General features: G+C 45.6%; 1 protein-coding gene across 1 annotated transcript in view; it reads right to left on the bottom strand.

Moving 5' to 3' along the window:
* Positions 1 to 21,857, bottom strand: part of LCT (lactase) — a 56,005-nt gene that overhangs the window by 24,892 nt on the left and 9,256 nt on the right. Inside the window, exons 3-7 of the mRNA XM_059394376.1 lie at positions 19,353 to 19,436; positions 15,101 to 15,203; positions 12,851 to 12,929; positions 6,577 to 7,303; positions 2,556 to 3,201 (exon numbers count right to left, since the gene is read on the bottom strand). Coding sequence (XP_059250359.1) covers positions 2,556 to 3,201; positions 6,577 to 7,303; positions 12,851 to 12,929; positions 15,101 to 15,203; positions 19,353 to 19,436 — 1,639 coding nt within the window. The remainder of the gene's footprint in view (positions 1 to 2,555; positions 3,202 to 6,576; positions 7,304 to 12,850; positions 12,930 to 15,100; positions 15,204 to 19,352; positions 19,437 to 21,857) is intronic.

Genomic DNA, 21,857 nt, shown 5'->3' with positions numbered 1-21,857 from the left:
TGTATAGTTTACTTAATCATTCAATAAATAATTTAATAAGCACCTACACTGTCCCAGGCTGTAAAAGGCTCTGGAAACAAAGATGAATAGAAGTCTCATAGGTTTGTCATAGGGTATTGCTGAGACAGAAGTAAAAAGGCCTCTCACTGGCTGATCAGGCACATCATGTAATCTCTCTGAGCATTATTTTTCACAATTGTCCCATCAAGATAATATCTGCCCCTACTGTGCCTAGGTGCATCAGTCAGTTAAGCAGCTGCCTTCAGCTCAGGTCATGATCCCAGGATCCTGGGATCAAGCCCCACTTTGGTCTCCCTGTTCCCTGGGGAGCTAGCTTCTCCCTCTTCCTCTGTCTCTCCCCCAACTCCCAGCTTGTATACATGCTCTCTCTCAAATAAATAAAATATTTTTAAAATATATGCCCCTATTTTCTGCACAAGGCTGTTTCAAAGATCACTTGAGATAATCTCTTAAAGGGATTCCAGGATTGTGAAGATTACAGAATTGTAATCTTGATGCTAAGGGTACAAGCAGAGTATAAGAGAGAGTGGCCTCAGGAAATCTAGACAAGGCCTTGAAATCTTCTCAACATAGCCCCCTTAACATAGGCAGGTGACTCGCCACTTATCGCCATAATCAGTTGATTAGCACTGACATATGAGATGAAAACTATTTGCCATTCCTTTTTACTTAGAATAAAAAGGCATATAGGGAAAAGTCTCTTCAAAAAATAGCATAGGAAAAGTTAGCTACATGTAAAAAAATGAAACTGGACCAGTTTTCTACACCATACACAAAAATAAACTCAAATGTATTAAAAATATAAATATGAGACCTGAAACCATAACAATCATAGAAAAGAGAGAGCATAAGCAGTAATTTCTCTAATATTGGCCATATCGACATCTTTCTAGATCTGTCCTGAGGCAAACAAAACAAAACCAGAAATAAAGTATTGGGCCTACATCAAAATAAAAAGCTTCTGCACAGCCAAGGAAACCATCAACAAAACTAAAAGACAACCTCTGGAATAGAAAAAGATATTTGAAAACTACATATCCAAAAAAGGGTTAGTATTCAAAATAAGGAACTGATACAACTCAATACCCAAAAAATAAATAATCCAATTTTAAAAATGGGCAGAACACAAGCAGACATTTCTCCAAAGAAGACATACAGATGGCCAACAGACCCATGAAAAGATGTTCAACAACACTCATCGTCAGGAAAATGTAAATCAAAACTACAATGAAATATCACCAGACCCATCAGAATGGCTAAAATAAAAAACACAAGAAACAGCAAGTGCTGGTGAGGATGTGGAGAAAAAGGAACTCTCATGCACTGTTGGTGGGAATGTAAATTACTACAGCCACTGGGGAAAACAGCATGGAAGTTCCTCAAAAAATTAAAAATAGAATTACCCTATGATCCAGTAATTCCACTACTGGGTATTTGCCCAAAGAATATAAAAACAGTAATTCAAAAAGATGTATGTACCCTGTTCATTGCAGCATTAATTACAACAGCCAAATTTTGGAGGCAGACCAAGTCTCTATCAAAAAATGATGTGGTATTTATATATACAACACAATATTACCCAACTATAAAAAAGAATGAAATCTTACCAATTGCAACAACATGGATGTATGGAGAGGGTATAAAGCCAAATGAAACAGGTCAATCAGATAAATACAAATACCATATGATTTCATTCATATGTGGAATTTAAGAAACAAAACAAACAAAGAATACAAGAGACAAACCAAGACTCTTAGTCACATAGAACAAGCTGATGGTTACCAAAGAGGAGGGGGGTGTGGAGATGAGTGAAATAGGTGAAGGAAATTATGAGTACATTTATCATGATAAGCACTAAGTAATGTATAGAATTGTCATCACTATATTGTATACCTAAAATTGATATAACACTGTATGTTAACTATACTGGAATTAAAATTTTTTAAAAATTTAAAATACATTTGAAGCTTTGTTAGGCAAGAATGATTCTGTAAGTATGAATTAACTGGGTCAAAGTCAATGGTGTGGAATGTAGATGTTATAGCTGGTTAAAGAAGATGGAGATTAATGTGGCCAGAACAATGAGGGAAGATTTAATGGGTTGGAGTTCCATCTTATAATGCCATTGTCATCCTATATTGTAACTTTCTGGGTTCCTCTGTAGACTCTGAGTGTCCTCTGGGAAAAAGTGATATTTGTTCAATGTTTTACCCCTACACTCTTATGCAATGTGTGGCACATAATAGGCACTGAATACATTTTTGTTAAATGAATGCATTAAAAGAAGATGATTCCTGATCAGTGGCTAAGACTCAGATGGGCAGAATGGAGAAGGAGGCATTATAGGAAATAAGAACACAGAAGCAAAAACTTGAGGCTTCTGGGGGAGAGTAATGTGAAGGATTCATGCTATTACTACTACTACTACTACTTTTTGGCTTCATTTTCTTGGAAGACTATCTTTGTCTCATTAAAAAAACTCTGAAGACTTGGAGAAGTACCACCCACTTTCCAATCACCAACATCATTCTTACCCTTGAGCACCTCGTTGATATATTTATTGAAGTAGTCCACTCTCAAGGAATCCTCAAAGAGATCTTCGGTCTCCCCTATGGGCATGCCATTCCCAGCCAGGTAGATCGGAACTTTTCCTCTTGTATATTCCAAATATACAAACTGCAACAGTCTCCTTATACCCCAGGGTACTACATAAATCCAAGGGGATGAGGTCTGAGGCCACATAGGGTCCACATGTTGGGAGAAGCCCCCAATGGTATCATAGCTGGGGATGCAGGAATCTTCTAGGGTCTTGCTGATGAGGCGGGAGGTATAATGAGACAGACCCAGAAAATCAGCGGAGCCTTTCAGAAGCTGCTTCTCTTCTTCGGTGAACTCAGGGAGCTGGGCCACAGGACTGGGGCACCGTTGGTTCATCTGTTGGATCTGGGCCTTCAGGGCAGCAGGGTAGTCTCCATCCACAAAGATGGGGTGTGCAAACCAGCCCAGCATGAAATGCAAGAAGCGTTCAGAGGCTGTGAGGTCCTCGGGCCTCTCTGGAGACAGAGGTTCTGCCCAGTCTGAGTTCAACACAATGCCTACACGTCCCTGATGCTGTAGACGATAGTGACTATTATAGTGGTGCCAAACTCTGGCATGAGCCTTGAGGACCAAGTGAGCCACCTTGTGAGGAAGAAAGAAGGGAATACAGTGCTTCATAACCACCAACAGCAAAGCCAACAATCATAAGCCAATAACAAGTCTACAATATCAACAAGTTAACACCAATGTCAAGGTTACCAATGTTAATGACAACATTAACAGTGAAAATGTCCACATCAATAAAAAAAGTAACATAAACAACATCTGCAAGTCATCAGCAAGTTAATGCCAATGTCAACAAGTCAACAATATCAATAAGAAGTTAAGACAGATGCTAATAATGTCAATAAATCAAGGACATGGACATTGTTGACACTGACAACACCATCAACACCAGTGCTGGCAAGATCAACAATGCAGACAACAGACACAGTAAGTCAATGACAATGTCAATGAGTCACCACCACCACAGACAGGTCAATAGCAGCAGCAGCAGCACCATATTTCATAGTAAACATTGTTAATGAATTCTCTCATGTATTTCTTACAACAACCTTATATGGCAAGTATAATTATTATTACCACTGTACAATGAGGGAAACAAGATCCAGAGAGGGTAGAATGCAGGAAGTCTGACTCTAGGCCTATATTGTCCCAAACAATGCTATTCTGCCTTTGCCCTCAATAATCCTTATTGACTAATTCATCAACAATGAATTTGGGAGGATCATTTTAGTCGCCATACAAGGAATGGGATAATTCTAACCTACCTGTCCTCCTTTCTATAGTGAAATCTAGGAAGAAAACCCATGCCCAGGAACCTCTTTGTAGACTTAACTCAAGGTCTTACAAAAGTCAATAGCTTCCCTTGGCAGAGCACCTTGGGAAAACAGGCAAAAGAGGTGTGCCTGGAGTATAATACACATAGATTTTAATCTTGACTTTGTCACTAACTTGCTCAGGAAACTCAATTTTCTCATTCAGTTTCCTTTTCTGCAAGAAGCAGTAATTATGGATTCATTTAGAAGCACTAAAGAAGATTGTGGATACATGGGTGCCTGGGTGGTTTAGTCATTGGGCATCTGCCTTCAGCTCAGGTCATGATCCCAGGGTCCTTGGATCAAGCCCCACATTGGGTTCCCTGCTCAGCTGGGAGCCTGCTTCTCTCTCTCCCACTCAACCTGCTTGTGTTCCCTTTCTCTGTCAAATAAATAAATAAAATCTTTTTAAAAAGTGTATACAAGCACCAAGCAGAAACCTGGAGTGCAGGCAGGAGCTTGTGGCTGCATAGCTTCTTTCCTTTTTCATTTTTACCTTCTGAAGATGATGACACTTATTATTGAAGAATTTCATATCAAAATAGGCCCTAGAAATGAAATTCCTCACTGCTTTTCATGTTCCAAATGTTAGTCTTTAACTGGGTCCTAAACTCCATGGCAAACTGCGCTCCTTTCTAAAAGGTAGGACTGCTTGCCTCCTAAATGAGTCCGTGTAAGGCAGAGGGCCTGGTGGGCTATCAGGCCACTAGCAGAACCAGCCATTGTGGCTGCAGAACACAGAAAAGTGTTAATGACAAGTCAGGTGAAAAATGGGCACTGGGTAATAGTGATGTGTCAGTGTAGAGTCATCAATTGTAAAAAATGTACCATGCTGGTAATGGGGGGTGTTGATAATGGGGGAAGCTGTGGCGGGGGGCAGACAGTATATGGGAAATCAATGTAACTTCTGTTCAATTTTGCTATGAACTTAAAACTACTATAAAAAATAAAGTCAACTTAAAAAATGCACTAAATCAAGTGCACTGTGGGTACACTATGAATGCAAGGGAGCCAGGACTGGAAGGCATACATGGGAAGAATCAGGAGAGAAACTTTTTCTATGAAATTTTCCCTTAAAGGCATTATACTGTTTTAATTAATACATAAGAGCAAGATGTGAAGGACCAAAGTGAGGTAGGCTTTCCAGGAGCCACACTTGTAGGGATAAGAAGCCTAAGGAGAAGAGGTTAGTATGAGTTTTACAATGAAGAGATGAAGAGAAAAGTTCCAACCTTCCATTTTCAGAAGTGTTCTCTTTCAGTGTGTATGGTCACTTGCTGAATGAGAACAGAGTAGAAGCCTTGACTTCAGTGCTATGATTTTTTGGCATTTCATCAAGTCACCGATTCCAATTTTTCTCTCTCATTGTGGACATTTGAGACTGTTCTCTAATTTTCTTTTTTAAGATTTTATTTATTTTTTTGACAGAGAGTAATCACAAGTAGGCAGAGAGGCAGGCAGAGAGAGAGAGAGGAGGAAGCAGGCTCGCCACTGAGCAGAGAGCTCAATGTGGGGCTCGATCCCCAGACCTTGGGATCATGACCTGAGCTGAAGGCAGAGGCTTTAACCCACTGAGCCACCCAGGTGCCCTGTTCTCTAATTTTCTTATGTGTATTTGTATCATCTCCAAAAAGCTTTATATCTCAAGGACATGAGCCATAGCGTCCTCTTTAACAACTAGTATGAGGCAAAGACTCCTATTTCAGGAAGAGAACCCCAAGTGTGGTGGGAGAAAGCCAGACTAACCAGTTCATCCTGAAGAAGGCTGCCAGGGAAGGCTGAGATTTTGAAGAAATATGGAAAGGACGGAAAGGGCCTATACTAAGCCATTTAAATTATTGTCTCCAGTATATACTTCCCCTTCTTATGGGAATGCTACACTGACTAGCCTCTGGAAAGCTGAACCCTTTCTCCCTCCTTTCCTCTCAGCCAGTGTGTGAAGGGTAGAGGGGGCATGGGGACCCAGACCAGCCAGTGCATTCTAGTCCCCTAGCCTAGACCCAGTGACTGGCTCGGGGGTGGGCATGCAACCCAGGCAGCAGCCACAAGACACAGGAAGGCATTTGCTGGGAATGCCAGAAGAGAGGCAAGCTTGCTTTCCTGCTGGTCTTGGAGGAGAGCCGGGCTGCGGCCATCTGGTTAGCAGGCAGTTCAAGCAGAAAGCCAGTAGGGGGGGCAAGAGAAGAAGAAAAATTGAGTACTAGTGGCACCGTTCTAGGTCTGATCAAACTCCACTGGGACCAGCTAAAACCCAGCTTTTCAGTTTCCTACGGAGACAGATTCCCTCTTTGCTTAGGTTAGTCTGGGTTCGGTTTTCTGTCACTTTCCACTCTCCACATGGAGAATGTGCCGGCCCCAATTCTGGCCCCAAACGCCAGCCCTCCACGGACACCGTTGGAAGCAGTTTCTGTTCTCCGACCCCCAATTCCCTCAGCCAGCTGCGCTGTGCCACGGACATAATGACTTTTCCAAGTGCCAGCACAGCATCTGGAAAAATAAGGTGATTAACAATTTCCAGTGCCTTCCCTCCCACTTCTGGCTTCTTTTAAAGGACAAAAAGGAAAGTCCTGCTGAAGGGAAGAGAAAATGACTTACTCCCAGAGAAATGTCTCCCCCAGTGAGGTGGGCCCAGACATACCTTGAAAGAGGCCACGCCTGGGTCGGAGAGGCCTGGCGCATGGCGGCCAGTGCCATAGCCGGCGTAGCTCATCACCCACGGCTCGTGGAAGGTCACCCACAGCTTCACGCGGTCGCCGAAGGTGGCGAAGCAGAAAGCCGCATAGTCCAGGAACGCGTCCACCACGCTGTCGTTCTGCCACCCGCCATGCTCCTGCAGCGCCCGGGGCAGGTCCCAGTGGAAGAGCGTGGCCATGGGCTCGATGCCCGCAGCCAACAAGCTGTCCACGAGCCTGCTGTAGTACGCGACGCCCTGGGGGCTGGGCCGGTGCCCGCGGCCGCTGGGGAAGATGCGGGACCAGGAGATGGAAAACTTGTACACCTGGGCTCGGAGGCCCCGAAGCAGGGCCACATCGATGTCCACTTTGTGGTAACTGTCACTGGCCACCTCCGGCGTCACTGCGCCCCGGGCGGCATTCAGGTGCCCCATCGGGTCCCAGACGCTCGGCCCCCTTCCGCCCTTAGCCCAGCCGCCTTCCACGTTGAAGGCTCCGGTGGAGACACCCCAGAGGAAGTCTTCAGGGAAAACATCCCGCAGGAAAGCGTCTCTCTCAGCCCTGGACTGGTTGGCAAAGGTTGCCCAGACTCTCCGGTAGGCCGAGCCTTGAGGCGAGGAGCCGGCTGCGCGCCCCACATCCCGTGGCGCGGAGGCCTGAAGGGATCGGCTGCCAGTCCGAGAGCAGGGCCCGCTGCAGGGTTGGGAAGACAAAGGGACACAGGGATGACTCTGCGGCTTACCTCCGCCCTGAGACAGAGGGAGAGCGACAACGTGGGTCATCAGGGGAGGTTCCAGAAACACGGAGGGAAAAAACCATACCCACAAAGTTGTCGACAGGAAGTGACTGATGGGTGGGGAAATTACTATTACTGCCTATTCTTAGGTCAGTTATTATTGCTCCTGCAGGAGTCAAACACTGTGCCAAGCCCACTGTTCCCTGTATTAGCTTGTCCTTGAGTACTGTCTTTGGTTCTATGCCATTTTTTCCTTATTATTATTTATAAAAAACATAGCTAATTGGGGTGCCTCTGTGGCTTCTTGGGCAAGCACTGGACTCTTTTTTCTGCTTAGGGCATGATCTCAGGGTCCTGATATCAAGCCCTGTGCTGGGCTCCTGCCTAAGATTTACTCTCTTGGGTGCCTGGGTGGCTCAGTCGTTAAGCCTCTGCCTTCTGCCCAGGTCCTGATCCCAGGGTCCTGGAATTGAGCCCTGCATCCGGCTCCCTGCTCCATGGGAAGCCTGCTTCTCCCTCTCCCACCCCACCTGCTTATGCTCCCTCTCTTGCTGTGTCTCTCTCAGTCAAATAAGTAAATAAAATCTTAAAGAAAAAAAAAAAAAGATTTACTGTCTTCCCCTGCCCCTCCCCGACCTCTCAATAACTTAATTAACTAAATAAAAACAACATAGCCAATAATGATGGCTTTAATTTATTATGCCTTAATTCTGTACTGGCTACTATGATAAGAATGTTGGTCTCTTATTTAATACTTACAGATTTATGGGATAAGCACTACAATTATGTATCCTTATCCTGCAGAAAAGGAAACTGAGACTTTAAGAAATGAGTAAGTTCTGGGCATCAGCAGACCAGCACCTAGTTTCCAGCTGGTACAGAAGCAGTTCAATAATTGAGCTACTGGTATAGCTCTACTGATATGCAGTGGCTCAATATTAACTCTAGCTCTTCCACTGGGACCTGCCCTGGGGTACTGAAGGAGCATGGTGAGTGGCAGTCCTTTCTCCATGATGCCTGGACTGTGGATATAAAAGTAGGAGCTCAAGCATCCATCCGGGGCCATAAGATAGAAGCCTTACTAAGGATGACAAAATGAAATAGGAGCCTGGATTCCCAATAATTATACCTTCTCTAGATTATCCGTCTCCAGCCTTTTTAATGTAAATGAACTCATATCTCATTTTCTTTTAAATGAGAACTCCTTGATCACACAGTTTGCAAGTCATACAGCAGTCTGTGCTTTTAGGGGCATCTGGATGTCTCAGCTGGTTAACTGTCTGCCTTTGGCTTGGGTTGTGGTCCCAGGGTCCTAGGATCAAGCCTCCTGTTGGGTTCCTTAATCAACAGGGAGTCTGCTTCTCCCTCTCCCTCTGCTCGCCCTCTCCCTCAAATAAATAAAGTTTTTTTAGATTTTATTTATTTATTTGACAGAGAGAGATCACAAGTAGGCAGAGAGGCAGGCAGAGAGAGAGGAGGAAGCAAGCTCCCTGCTGAGCAGAGAGCTCAATGCGGGGCTCAATCCCAGGACCCTGAAATCATGACCCAAGCCAAAGGCAGAAGCTCAACTCACTGAGAGCCCCTCAAATAAATAAAATCTTTATAAACAAGTGTGCTTTTAACCATACATCACTATATTTGTGTGTAGATACTTATATATTTTAATATTTCATATAATAAAATTCAGACAAATATAGATTTGAAATAAAACAGAACGTAAAAATGCTATCCTTACATGAATAGTCTATTTTCTATTTTGTTTTATTTTTAGTCCATTTCTCTCCTTCTGTCTTTCCATCCTTCATTTTTTTAAATAAAACACTTTTTTCTAATATTTCAAAACAAACCCTGAATTGATTTCCCAATCTCCAAATACTGCCCTGCGGGATGGAAAGCACAGTTCAAAAGCATGTGGCAGTAATGGGCAGAAGACATGAACAGACATTTCTGCAAAGAAGACATCCAGATGGCCAACAGACACATGAACAAGTGCTCCACATCACTCAGCCTCACAGAAATTCAAATCAAAACCACAGTGAGAATGGCTAAAATTAACAAGTCAGGAAACGACAGATGTTGGCAAGGATGTGAAGAAAGGGGAACCCTCCTTCACTGTTAATGAGAATGCAAGCTGGTATAGACACTCTGGAAAACAGCATGGAGGTTCCTCAAAAAGTTGAAAATAGAGCTACCCTACGGCCCAGCAATCGCACTACTGGGTATTTACCCTAAAGATGCAAATGCAGTGATCTGAAGGGCCACGTGCACCCAAATGTTTATAGCAGCAATGTCCACAATAGTCGAACTGTGGAAAGAGCCTAGATGTACATCAACAGAAGAATGGATAAAGAAGATGTGGTGTATGTGTATATATGTACATTTGTGTGTGTGCGTGCATGTGTGCGCGCGTGTGTGTGTGTAATGGAATACTATGCAGCCATCAAAAGAAATGAAATCTTGCCATTTGCGACAGCGTGGATGGAACTAGAAGGTATTATGCTGAGCGAAATAAGTCAATCAGAGAAAGACAATTATCATATGATCTCCCTGATATGAGGAATTTGAGAGGCAGAGTGGGGAATTTGCGGGGTAGGAAAGAAAAAATGAAACAATATGGGATTGGGAGGGAGACAAACCACAAGAGACTCTTAATCTCATGTAACAAACTGAAGGTTGCTGGTGTGGAGACGGTGGTTGGGTTATGGACACAGGGGAGGGTATGTGCTATGGTGAGTGCTGTGAAATGTGTAAGCCTGACAATTCACAGACTTGTACCCCCGGGGCAAATAACACATTATACGTTAATAAAAATAATTAATTATAAATAAATAAATAAATAAATAATTTTAAAAAGTTTGTGGCAGTTATACCACCAGAGGGCAACCTTGAGGAAAGGTCTGTGGAGGTGGGTGTGTTCGGTCCAGGGAAGAAAATATATGGGGTGGGGGTGAGGGAGGCCCAAGGACGTGCAATCCAAGAGCATCTCCTGTCCAAGTGCCATCTTGTGGAGAGAGGATGACATTAGTACTAGGTTGGCACAGAGCACAGAACTGGTAGAAGCGACAGGGACACTGCAGAGGGACCTCAATGCCATGGAGCAAAGCTGGGTTTTCCAAACCTAAACACCTCCTGTTTTATGAAGCATTCGCTAATACATTTGCTAAAACAGCAGTGGGGGGGGGGGATGATCTATAGTTATGGATTATCCATAATATATGCAGGTCTCTGGAGCACAATCAGGACACAAGTGACACCCACTCAGTGAACAGCCTCAGCTGCTCTGACCCAGCCCTCCTGATCCTGGCTGTCCTCCTAGCTTGGAAGAAATTAGGTCTTGAAGAAATAAACAAACAGCTCCTGGACAAAATACAGTGTGCTCTAAAGGCTTTTTTTATTTTTTAATTTAAAAATTATTTCAGTAATCTCTATACCCAAAGTGGGGCTAAAACTCACAACCCTGAGATCAAGAGTCACAGGTTCTTCTGACTGAGGTAGCCAGGTGCCCCTCGTTTACTCTATAGTTTTTTTTTTTTTTTTAAGATTTTATTCTTATTTATTTATTTGACAGAGAGAGACACGGTGATAGAGGGAACACAGACAGGGGAGTGGGAGAGGGAGAAGCAGGTTTCCCACCAAGCTCGGAGCCCAGTGCGAGGCTTGATCCTGGGGGGATCATGACCTGAGCTGATGACAGGCGCTCAATGACTGAGCCACCCAGGCGCCCCTCTAAAGGTTTAATGCGGGGAGTCTAGGGTTTGCCTAACTTGGGAAGAGATTTAGCACAGGAAGCCTTGATCCCTATGCCTAGGCCTTTCAGGTAGCCCTCCTTCAGCTGTCCCTCCCCTGCCCCCAGCCACCTCGGATCATCCCAGATAATGCTCTTTCTCCCCCATCTGGGGAGCAGTGCTTCTCTCACAGTCTGGCATTAGAGTCATTTGTGGGCCTGTCTCCCCTCTGGGCTGCCCAGCCCCCAGTGGGCTGTCCACCGATGTCCACCTGAGTGAGGACCCCTGGATGTCAGGTTACTGTTAGCAGGCATTGGACTTTTGCTTCAGGCCAAGGTTTAGAGGGAGAGCCTTGGAACAGGTGTTACATGACATCTTGTGGTTTTGCAGGCACTGAGCTTTCAGGGTAGCCCTCCTTTTTATGGCCTCTTGAGTATTATTTTCTGAAAAGATGTGGCCAGCATGCCTCCACTGACGCCAAGCGTGGTCAGGGAGCGGTTCTGGCCTGTCTCCTCTTTCCACCGTTCATACTCCCAGGACAAAGTCTTACATGCAGCAGCTGCTTTGGGCTTGTTGGTGTGACCTGCTGGCTTAAAGTAAGTTGAGAGGACTGAACAACAGAGTATACAAGTGTTGGGAGAGGAAAAGGACAAAGAGGTGGTAGCAGCTAAAGTGTATGACCTTAGACTGAGCTGTCCTAGTGAAGTCTAAGGTGAAGGACAAGGAGAGCTCTACCTGAAAGTCTGGGAAGCCAAATGCTTCTTTCCAGTCTTTGTCCTTTGTCAACAAATGCTGCGTGAACTCATGCGTTTAACACACCCATAGAAGCCTGAGGGATCTAGGGAACGACCTGCGGTGTTGCTCACCACACCATCTTTTTCTTGTTCACTTGAGAAGCATATCAGACTAGATAGAGTGTGTGAGGGTGTCATTATTGGGGTAACCTCATATCCACTCTAATTTTTTTAATATGTCATTTACAAATTTTGGTACTTCAATCATTCAGTAAGAAATTATCTGCAACCACACCATAGATTAAAACCTTTCAGAGGCACCTGGCTGGCACAGTCTGTTAAACGTCTGACTCTTGGGTTTGGCTCAAGTTGTGATCCCATGGGTCGTGGGATCAAGCCCCGCTCAGGTTTTGTGCTCAGTGTGGAGTCTGCTTGAATTTCTCTCTCTGCTTCTCCATCTGCTCCCCCCCCCCACCATTCACTCCCTCTCTCTAAAACACATAAGTAAATCTTTAAAAAAATAAAATAAAACCTCTCAGAAAATCCCTGAATTAGGCTTCTGCCTCACTGCAACAGCTGAATCTCCAACCTACACTACTGGCCCCTTGTGGGAAAGAGGTTTCACAGTTCACAGGAGGAAATGGGTGCAGAGAACTCCCCTCACTTGTTCAGGTCATGTAACTTCAATGGGACAGTCAGATCTATCTCTAACCCAGCCTTCCACAAACACACACTACCTCCAGCAAGCTCTTCAACTAGAAGGCAAGGGTTCAAAATCCCAGCTCTGCTTGCTGTGTGGACTTGGGCAAACCGCTAGGCTCACAAGGGCAGAAAGACGAGGGAGGATGCAAAAACACGTGAGCCCAGAGTCAGATGCAGTGGGAGACTGGCTTTCTTGCTGCTGTCCCCTTGGAGCCTTCATTTCTCATCCGGATAAAAATCACTGGCCAAGAGGCAGATGACAACAGTCCCCCGTGAGTACACACGTGAAAGAGCATTCTGCAAGTATCACGTATTGATAGTTCAATAGGAAATCTAACATTACCTTTTCTTGGAACTTGGTGAACAGCTTAGCAGAGTATTAACATCAGACCCAATGGTGAGAACCTGGTGTTCACTTATGGCTGTAAAACAAGAAGTTTAAATAAGGCTCCTGGAGGCCCAACCAACAGTGTTTATGGCTGATCAATTATTTTCTTATTTATTCCACACCCAAGCTCCAAGCAATCATTCTAAGCTCCCTGGAAAATACCATGTGCTAAAGAGGTAAGGAGGTGGGAACTGACTTCCATGTAGCTAGAACAGTGGTTCTCAAACTTCCCTGTGCATCTGAATCGCCTGCAGACCTTGTTAAACACAGATTGCTGGGCCCACCCCAGAGTTTCTGAGCCAGTGCATTTGATGTGGGGCTCAAGGATTTGAATATCTAGCAAGTTCTCAAGGGATGCTGACCCTGCTGGTCTGAAGACCACACATGGAGAACAACTGATTTAGAAGAACTCAAACATCAGAACAAGATGGAATTTTTAAAATTGTTGTGAACTATGCATAAACAATAAATTGGCCATTTTAGCCATTTAGAAAGGGATGGAACTTAAAAACAGAAATCATTATGCCATCAAATGTGAGTTAGGGTGAGGGTTATTAAATTGTATCTATGGGTGAGTGTCGTGAGGTCTATGAAGCTGGCTCAGCACTGGCTACAAGTAGTAGAAAGGGCACTACTGACCTCTACTCTACTCTACCTTATAGGGTGACTGGAATGAATACCAGGACACCCAGGAACCTGCCCTCTCTAGTAGACCTCAGCCCCTGATGCCTTAACACAATCCACCTTTCCCTTGATGTGATTGGACCCTGAGTGATCTCTTGATCCATGGTCCACCAATCAGATTCACTCTCATGAATTTGAACTAAGAGACACGGAGAAGATGGTCCATGAGCTGCGGGTCTTAGATCTGAAGATTTCAGTAAGGTGCTCACCAGGGCCATGTGCAAGCTGAGGTAATGGGGAAAAGAGCAAGGATAAGTGGAGGGGGGCAAAGGTGAGAGATCTTGGAGGGAGCAGTAATGAAAAGGGACACTCAGGCACAGAGCAGTTCCCATACTTATACCTGAACCTGGAAGCCTAATGGTCTTTATTTCCAAAAGACCAAAGCATCTTTGTCACCTTTGTACAGAACCTCTCTTCTTTCTCAAGTCAATGGGAGCTAAGGGACCAAGAATACAAAGGCAAGGGACACTACGCCCAACTGGGGAGATCTCTCAGACCAGCCCTCTTCTGGTCCCTCCTCTTATTGGAACCTCAGACTTTTAAAACTGCTACTCCCAAGCCAGTGCACCAAATATCACTCAAAACCTCACCAGCAAAAGCAGAACCCTCTTACACTGTTGGTGGGAATGCAAACTGGCATAGCCACTCTGGAAAACAGTATGGAGTTTCCTCAAAAACTTAAAAATAGAGCTACCCTACAATCTAGAATTGGCACTAGTAGGTATTTACACGAAGGATACAAAAGCAGTGATTTGAAGGGACACATGCACCCCAGTGTTTATAGCAGCATTATGCACAACAGCCAAATTATGGAAAGAGCCCAAATATCCATCAACTGGTGAATGCATAAAGAAGATGTGGGGTATATACAATAGAGTATTATTAAGCCATCAAAAAGAATGAAATCTTGGGATGCCTGGGTGGCTCAGTTGGTTAAGCCACTGCCTTCAGCTCAGGTCATAATCCCAACGTCCTGGGATCGAGTCCCACATCGGGCTCCTTGCTCGGCGGGAGCCTGCTTCTCCATCTGCCTCTGCCTGCCACTCTGTCTGCCTGTGCTCACTCTGACGAATAAATAAATAAAATCTTTAAAAAAAAAATGAAATCTTGTCATTGGCAACAACATGGCTAGAACTAGAGTATATTATGCTAAACAAAATAGGTCAGAGAAAGACAAATACCATAGGATTTCACTCAGGCAGAATTTAAGAGACAAAACTGATGAACATAGCAGAAGGGAAGGAAAAATAAGATAAAAACAGAGAGAGAGGCAAACCATGAGACTCTTACCTACAGAGAACAAACTGAGGGTTGATGGAGGGAGGTGGGTGGAGGATGGACTAAATGGGTGATGGGCATTAGGGAGCGCAGTAGTTGTGATGAGCTCTGGATGTTCTAGGTAAGTGATGAATCACTTGATTCTACTCCTGAAACCAATACTGCACTGTATGTTACCTATCTTGAATTGAAATAAAAACTTAGAAGGACAAAAACAAACCTCTCCAGCAATGGTCCACTCACCCTTGAGAAGGCTAAAGAGCGGCCCGGTTGAGTTCTTCCTGGCGGAAGGACAGTCTTGGAATCTCAGATTGAAGATAAAAATTTTCACTTTTGGCTCAATAGTCTGAAAAAGATCAAAGCCAGAAAGTGAACAGGAGCTGTCTAGAGTAAGTCTTTTGATAACAGGGATATAGCTTCAAGATGAGAAGCTATAAATACCCTGGTTTGAGAAATGTTCTCCAGCCAGGTCATTTAGGGATGGGAGCAGACCCTAGACCCTGAGCGGGAACAGTCGACGCTTTTCAGGAACATCAGCCACTCTCCCCATTGACCCCCGGCCAAGAGACAGGTTCAACATGCTTACAAGTCTCCTCCTAGAACCCGGCCCGGTGTTGGGACCAGGAACAAGGCCATCCACTCACATTAGGGGCCTTTGTTATGACAAGAAGCTTAATCAGGTGCCACCATAACAGTATTTATGAATGTCTGGGGTTTGTGTCAGAGGAATCTGGCTTGATGGGTGCCTGGGTGGCTCAGTCAGTTAAGTATCCCACTCTTGATCTCAGCTCAGGTCTTGATCTTAGAGTCATGAATTAAAAACAACAACAGCAACAACAAAGAAACGCCTAATCTGGCTTGATAAGGGGAAGGTAGGTGATAGATGGAACACGATTAGCCATAAGTCAATAGATTTTGAAGGTGGGGATGGATTCATGACACTCTCCTGTCTATGTTTAGATATATTTGACATTTCCCATGATAAAAAGCTAAAAGAAGAGGTCTTCATTCAAAAGGAGCAGATGTGACTTTTCTCTCATCTTCTTCTCCACAGTGAAGGAAACATTTGAAGGTTGGTGTAAGGGCCTACTTAGCCAAAGGGAGCCATTTTGTTGTTTATGCAGTAAACTTAGATTGACCCTGCCTCTCCCAGAGGAACTTACTTAAAAGCAAGTCCAGGAAACCAGTCCCAGGTAGCAAAGCTCAGATACAAGGGTAGGTCAGGCCAGGTGGAGACATCCAATCAGTGGGGCGCACATATTGTCTCCCTAGCTATGAAGGAGAGTGGGCCCCACCTTTTGGGTGCCAATTCTGACCAAGGTGATAGGCTAGTTCAAATATCTACTAGGGTAAATTGAAATTCAATTGGCTACCCATGTGTGACCTAGCATGACTATGCAGTTTTCTCTGTGTGTTGCAATCTCATTGGCCACCTGTGTGTGGCCAGGCTCAACCACATGGCCTTTGCTCTATAAAAGTTAGTCTATGAGGCTGGGAATCATCGCCTCTTTGTAAGATACGGCCCCAACCAGTCAGTTTGATTCTTGATGCTTGGCGCAAGATAAAGCTTTGCTTGACCTTTGCTTTGTATCACTCTCGCTCCTTTGATCACAGACCCGTTATTGGGGGACCTATCTGTCAGCATACAGCTTGACTTCACTTTAAATAACCTTTTTTGGGGAGGCTGGCTTTGGTCATTTTCCCCACACCAAGTTTTCCCTCCTCGGAGGAGTTAAAGGTCACTGAGAGATACCAACACAACCACTTCCAAAGAAGGTGGGCATGTTATTTTCCGAGTCACCTGCAACAGTGTCCCTTCTTCATAGATAAGGGGTCTTCAGATTGGCGAAGCTAAGTGGCCCAGGACCACAATTAGTGGAGCTGCAGCTCACACAGCCCTCGTCCTTTCCCTGTGCTGGGAAACAGAGGATTTTCTCTATCCTTAAAGGTCAATACACAGTGGGGGCGGCTTGTGCTATCACAGGATGGGAGAGCTGGAGGAGTCTTCTGATGACCAGAGAATTCCCTGGGAGAGCAGAGCCTCTCCTACTAATAGGATGTGAGAGGCTGCTCATGCACCTCCCGCAGATTTCAGAATTCAGACGTGCTGTGGCTCTTTATCAAGATGCTGGCCCTGAGGATGGCCTCTAGCCCAGAGCACCTGTGTGCTGGTGGGAGGAGCAGCGGCTGCTGGACCCTGAGGCTCAGAGGATGTGCACGTGCTCTGGGGAGAGTGGAGGGAAATAGGAAGGGAGAGGGCACCTGCTCCCCGCTGCTCTGCATTCAACCCAGAAGGAGGCAGGGGACCTGCGCTAAGGAGGGAGGGTAGGCACGCGAGGCACACGGGGAAGAAAGCTGTGGGTGGTGTGATTTGGGTTCCTGGGTGAGAATTCAACTGTTCTTCCTGTCCTGGGGGGCTAAGTGTGTGGGAACACTACAGGCTTGTAACCAACGACCATGGAGAGGGCCGGTCTCCTCTCCAGCTCAGTTCTGTCCTCATAGTTGAAATCCGAGTTGCCATCCGGAATCTCTGGGCTGCATCTGAGCTGTCAAGGGCAACACGGTGAAATTTAATTCCTACCTAAGGAAATAAAAGGAACAAAGAACCGCCGCAGGGCAAAACCAAGGGCAGCCTGAGTTTGTCCAAGGCAGGTTTTACTGGTTTTAACAGCTGGCCAGCTGTTGACTCAGCGTTACGGCTCTCGCCAGGCACTGGTGAGGGCAGGTCTTCTTGAAAATGTTTTGATATAAAGAGGGAAACCCTGTAAACCACATTCTCAAGCAGAAATGAAGCCCAAGCAATGCTGATGGGCTCTCTAAAGCATGCTACGTCTGCATAAGCCAGACAGTTTTAAAACGTCAGCGTGGTCTGAATCCATTCACTGAGCAACAAGCTCTGGCCAAATTCCTTAAGGAAGACAAAGGACAGGTTTAGTTATCACAGGCATCAGAAGGCTTCGAAGATGCTACATAAGCGGCCCTGAAGGACCAGAAATCTGGCACACAAGCCCACCAGGGCACAGTCAGGTCAAGGCAGTTCGGGTTCAGGAGGGAAGACAGTTACAAAAATAACTAAAATTACACGTGATTTTCAAAAACGCCACCCTCACTATAATGTTCCCAACAACCTGGAATTATTTTTGTTTTGGAGAGGCAGTGTGGTGTCAGGAGAATGCCTGCTTCCAGTCCCAGCTCTGCTCCCTACCTCGTGTCTGACCTTGGTTAGGTTTCTTACGGTCTGGGGTTGGCTGTGGCGGGGGCGAGGGGGTGTGTGTGTGGATATTGTGAGCATCAAGTATCCCAACCAGAGCTGGGCATACAGCAGGCACGAAAACCACAGTGGCTATTACTCAAATGTCTTGCAAATGCATCTGCTGTCTTGGATTTTGAGATCATATTCCTTGTAGATAATCAAAGCAGTGGTGCCTGCAAAGGGTGGCAGGAAAATCCAGAGACAAGAGGTAGGAAGGATGCTAATTCATCCATTTCCAGCTTCCAGCCTCAGGTCAAATGGAGGTCCCACCTAGCTGCTGCACTGAGGGTTTGACACTGATGAGCTTGGCCTCGCAACAGATAATTCCTCTAACCACCCACCTGGCTTGGCGGTGGGGATGTTGGGTTTCAAAACTAGGAGACACGGGGCGGAAAGCAGAGGGGAGCGGCTCTGTGCCCACCCCAGCAGGAGCAAGAGGAAGGTATGGGTGAATGCTGGTGGCCAGACATCCCCAGAGAGGCCTCTGAGAAGGCAGCTCTTCAGGGCTAAGTATGGAAATACTGCTAGGACTCGGAAGGTAAAATCCCTTCTACCCTATGAGGAGGTGGAGGGGGACGGTCAGGACTCCTGGGAATTTGGAACTTGTCTTCCACAAGGAGTTGCTCAGCAGGGACCAAGCATAGGGGAGAAAGCTAACACTTAGGTAGGTGGCAATCAACACACTTTCGCTAACTAGTCACAATCATTATACTTAAGGAAAACAATCCTGGGAACAGGAAGAAAGGGCCTGAGGTTACAGGAAGGTTCTTATGGCTGGCATCTGGTTTAGCAGACCTGGGTGTGAAAGGTCTTTTCTTTTTTCTTTTCAGTTGTGAAATACATATACAATTTACCATTGTAACTGTTTTCACATGTATAGTTCAATGGCATTAAGTCCACTCACGCTGTTGGGTAACCATGGCCACCATCCAGGAAATGCCTTTTTAAATCTTAGAAAGAATACTGGAACTTTAATTCTTAGATTTCAGCACAAGAGATCATGTAAATATTTACCTTAACAAGATAAGTCCCCTTATCCTTTACAGAGAAGACTGCCGACCTTCTCCCCCCAACCCCTCCATGTTCTCCAGCAATGTGGCAAGGGAGATCTATCTCCCCGGTGCAGCTCGGCCTCTCTGCCAGCTGTGGGGGCAGTTTGCCCATCAGCTGGGCATTAAATGTCTAATATGCTGCTGGGAACCGTCTCCATTCATCATCAATGTGAGAAATGACTCAAATTACCTGCAGTTTACTCAGCTTCTGTGGCAAACTCGCCTCACTTTGGCATTCATAAGACAAATCAAGGGAGAGGAAATCTACAACATCCTAGAAATAAGTAAATAGGGTCATTAGAACGTAAGCAATTTCAAGGCAAACTGCTGTTCAGAAATATCCCTTTTTCTTATTCCTTTTTTTTTTTTTTAAGATTTTATTTATTTATTTGACAGAGGGAGAGAGATCACAAGTAGGCAGAGAGGCAGGCAGAGAGAGAGGAGGAAGCAGGCTCCCCGCCGAGCAGAGAGCCCTAACGTGGGGCTCCATCCCAGGACCCTGGGATCACGACCCGAGCCGAAGGCAGACGCCTAACCCACTGAGCCACCCAGGCGCCCCTTCTTGCTCCTATTCCTAAATGGATATTCTCTGAAGGGAGATTTTCCAAGGGACAAGCAGGCAGAGGACAAGTGGGGACAGAATGAGAGTGTGCGTGTGGGATGTGCCTGCCTGTTTTGGGGAATATGTCACCAGGTGCTCAGCAAAGTGCTTGGAGCACAGTAAGTGCTCGATCAATGTATATGATTAAATGGGTGGATGAATGAAATGCGTTGTGCCAGAAATGGTGGCTTCCCATCAAACAGGTGAGCACTAAGGGAGTCAGGCCAGTGCGGCCCTGGTCAGCACCTTCCTCCCAGCCCTCCCATTTTGCTGAGATGGAGAGAGTGGAGCCCTCAGACACCAACAGAACCCTCAGGGATCTCTCCAGACCCTACTGGGATTTGGGGTTTCATTTTAATTGTAGGTTATAGACACTGGCTACCGTCAGGCCACAGTCTCAAGTCCGCCCCAGTGGACCCTCGCTGGGCCCAGAGTCTTATCAGAGAATATAGCTCTCACAGTTCTGGCCATACCCTCCAGAACGGTCTCTGGCCTCCATATGTTCTAAGAACTTCAGATTCGCAGAGTCTAAGCCCATCGAGATACCACTGGGCTTTCCTCTCTGCCCTTCTCCTAAGTCATTCTATCCTTATCAGGACTAGATATCACCCTGCAGAGATGATATGTTCCCTCGGGACAAAGACCCTGATAATGACAATGGCTTCGGATGACAACCAAGTGCCCTGTGGACCTTCGGTAACTGACTCACCAGGGTTTCCCTGTGGCTTTCCTAATCAAGTCATCATCAGTTTTCACCAAATAGCCCACACCTTGCTCCGCTTTGCTTAGTACCACTCCAACCCTTCTCTCCCCACCTCCAGCTCTGACTTTCCTCTGTCGATTGTGTGCGACACCCAGTCATTGAGTTCCTCCTCTGACATCACTGTGCTCAGTGCAATGGTTGAGGACTCACATTTAAAGAGGCGTAAGAACCACAAAAGCTTACAAATTAATAGAGAGTGTTAGCAAGTACGCCAAGGACATGAAAAAACACAAAGAGTTAGAAACATGATAAGCAAAGTCCACCTCAGAGGTCGTCAAACTCACTTGGGAACTGGGGAAGCCTATAAAGACACAGGACCGTCCCTCCACGTTCAGCTGGGGCCCTTACGTGCTTTACTAGCTCTCCAGGTGATTCTGATACACAAGGCTTGGGAAGTGCTGGTCTAAACAAAAGGCTAAGTGTTCCAAGTGGAGAGAGAGCACATCAGGTGGAGCAAGGGAGTATGACTAAATGAGGCCTTCTGATGGAGAGCATATGCACATGTACATTGTAAACGGGTAGAATTTTGCTGGAAGAGATTTGAGCAAGGCTGGGATAGGAAGGTCACATGAGCGCACATGCAAGAAGGCAGGAAGAAAGCCTAGCATACACGCTGGGGAAAACAGGAGGGGAGACCTGAGAGAGAGAGCAAGACAGCCCGAGCGAGCCACACTCTGGAAGGCCCTGAGCAGTTTGTACCAATTCCTGCAACCTGGGCAAAATGCACATAACATAAAATTTAGCAAGTTCAGGGGCATTAGCGCATTCACATTGTTGAGACACCATCACCACCATCCATGAAGCACTTTTTTAAAATCTCAGAGTGAACCCAGGAGAAAACTGATAAAAACCGATTAAAAAACTGTGCACTCAGAAATTCCAGAAGCCCTGGGTGTCACCGATTGGAGCAAAGAGACCAGTTCAAAGAGACCAGTTCATAGGCTATTGCTCAACAAGCACTTTTCTGATCAGCACTTTGGTCTTCTGAGTTCATAACTGATAGCGATTATTACCCCGTGTAAATTAATTTAGACAGCATTCTGGCCATCCAGTCAGGCTCGGAGTTGGTTATTCAGAATCTTATCACATCTGGATTTTAAGTTCCTGAGCTGGTAAATCTGAGAACCGGACCCTGACCCACGGAGCCTGCATCATCACACAGACACTGGTGTCTGTCACAGGGCCCCGTGCTATCTACATGACACCCTGCCAAATGCCACAGAACTACAGAAATCAGCTATTTTTTTTCTGGTGACTTTCTGTACTGCCCAGCTGCCAAGCTTACAGAAGTCAAGGCTGTTTAATTCTCAGATTTAAAAAAAAAAAAAAAA

Source organism: Mustela nigripes, chromosome 3, assembly GCF_022355385.1.
Source record: "Mustela nigripes isolate SB6536 chromosome 3, MUSNIG.SB6536, whole genome shotgun sequence".
NCBI lineage: Eukaryota > Metazoa > Chordata > Mammalia > Carnivora > Mustelidae > Mustela > Mustela nigripes.
The sequence above is the reverse complement of the archived record's forward strand: the minus strand, read 5'-3'. Positions and strand labels throughout refer to the sequence as shown.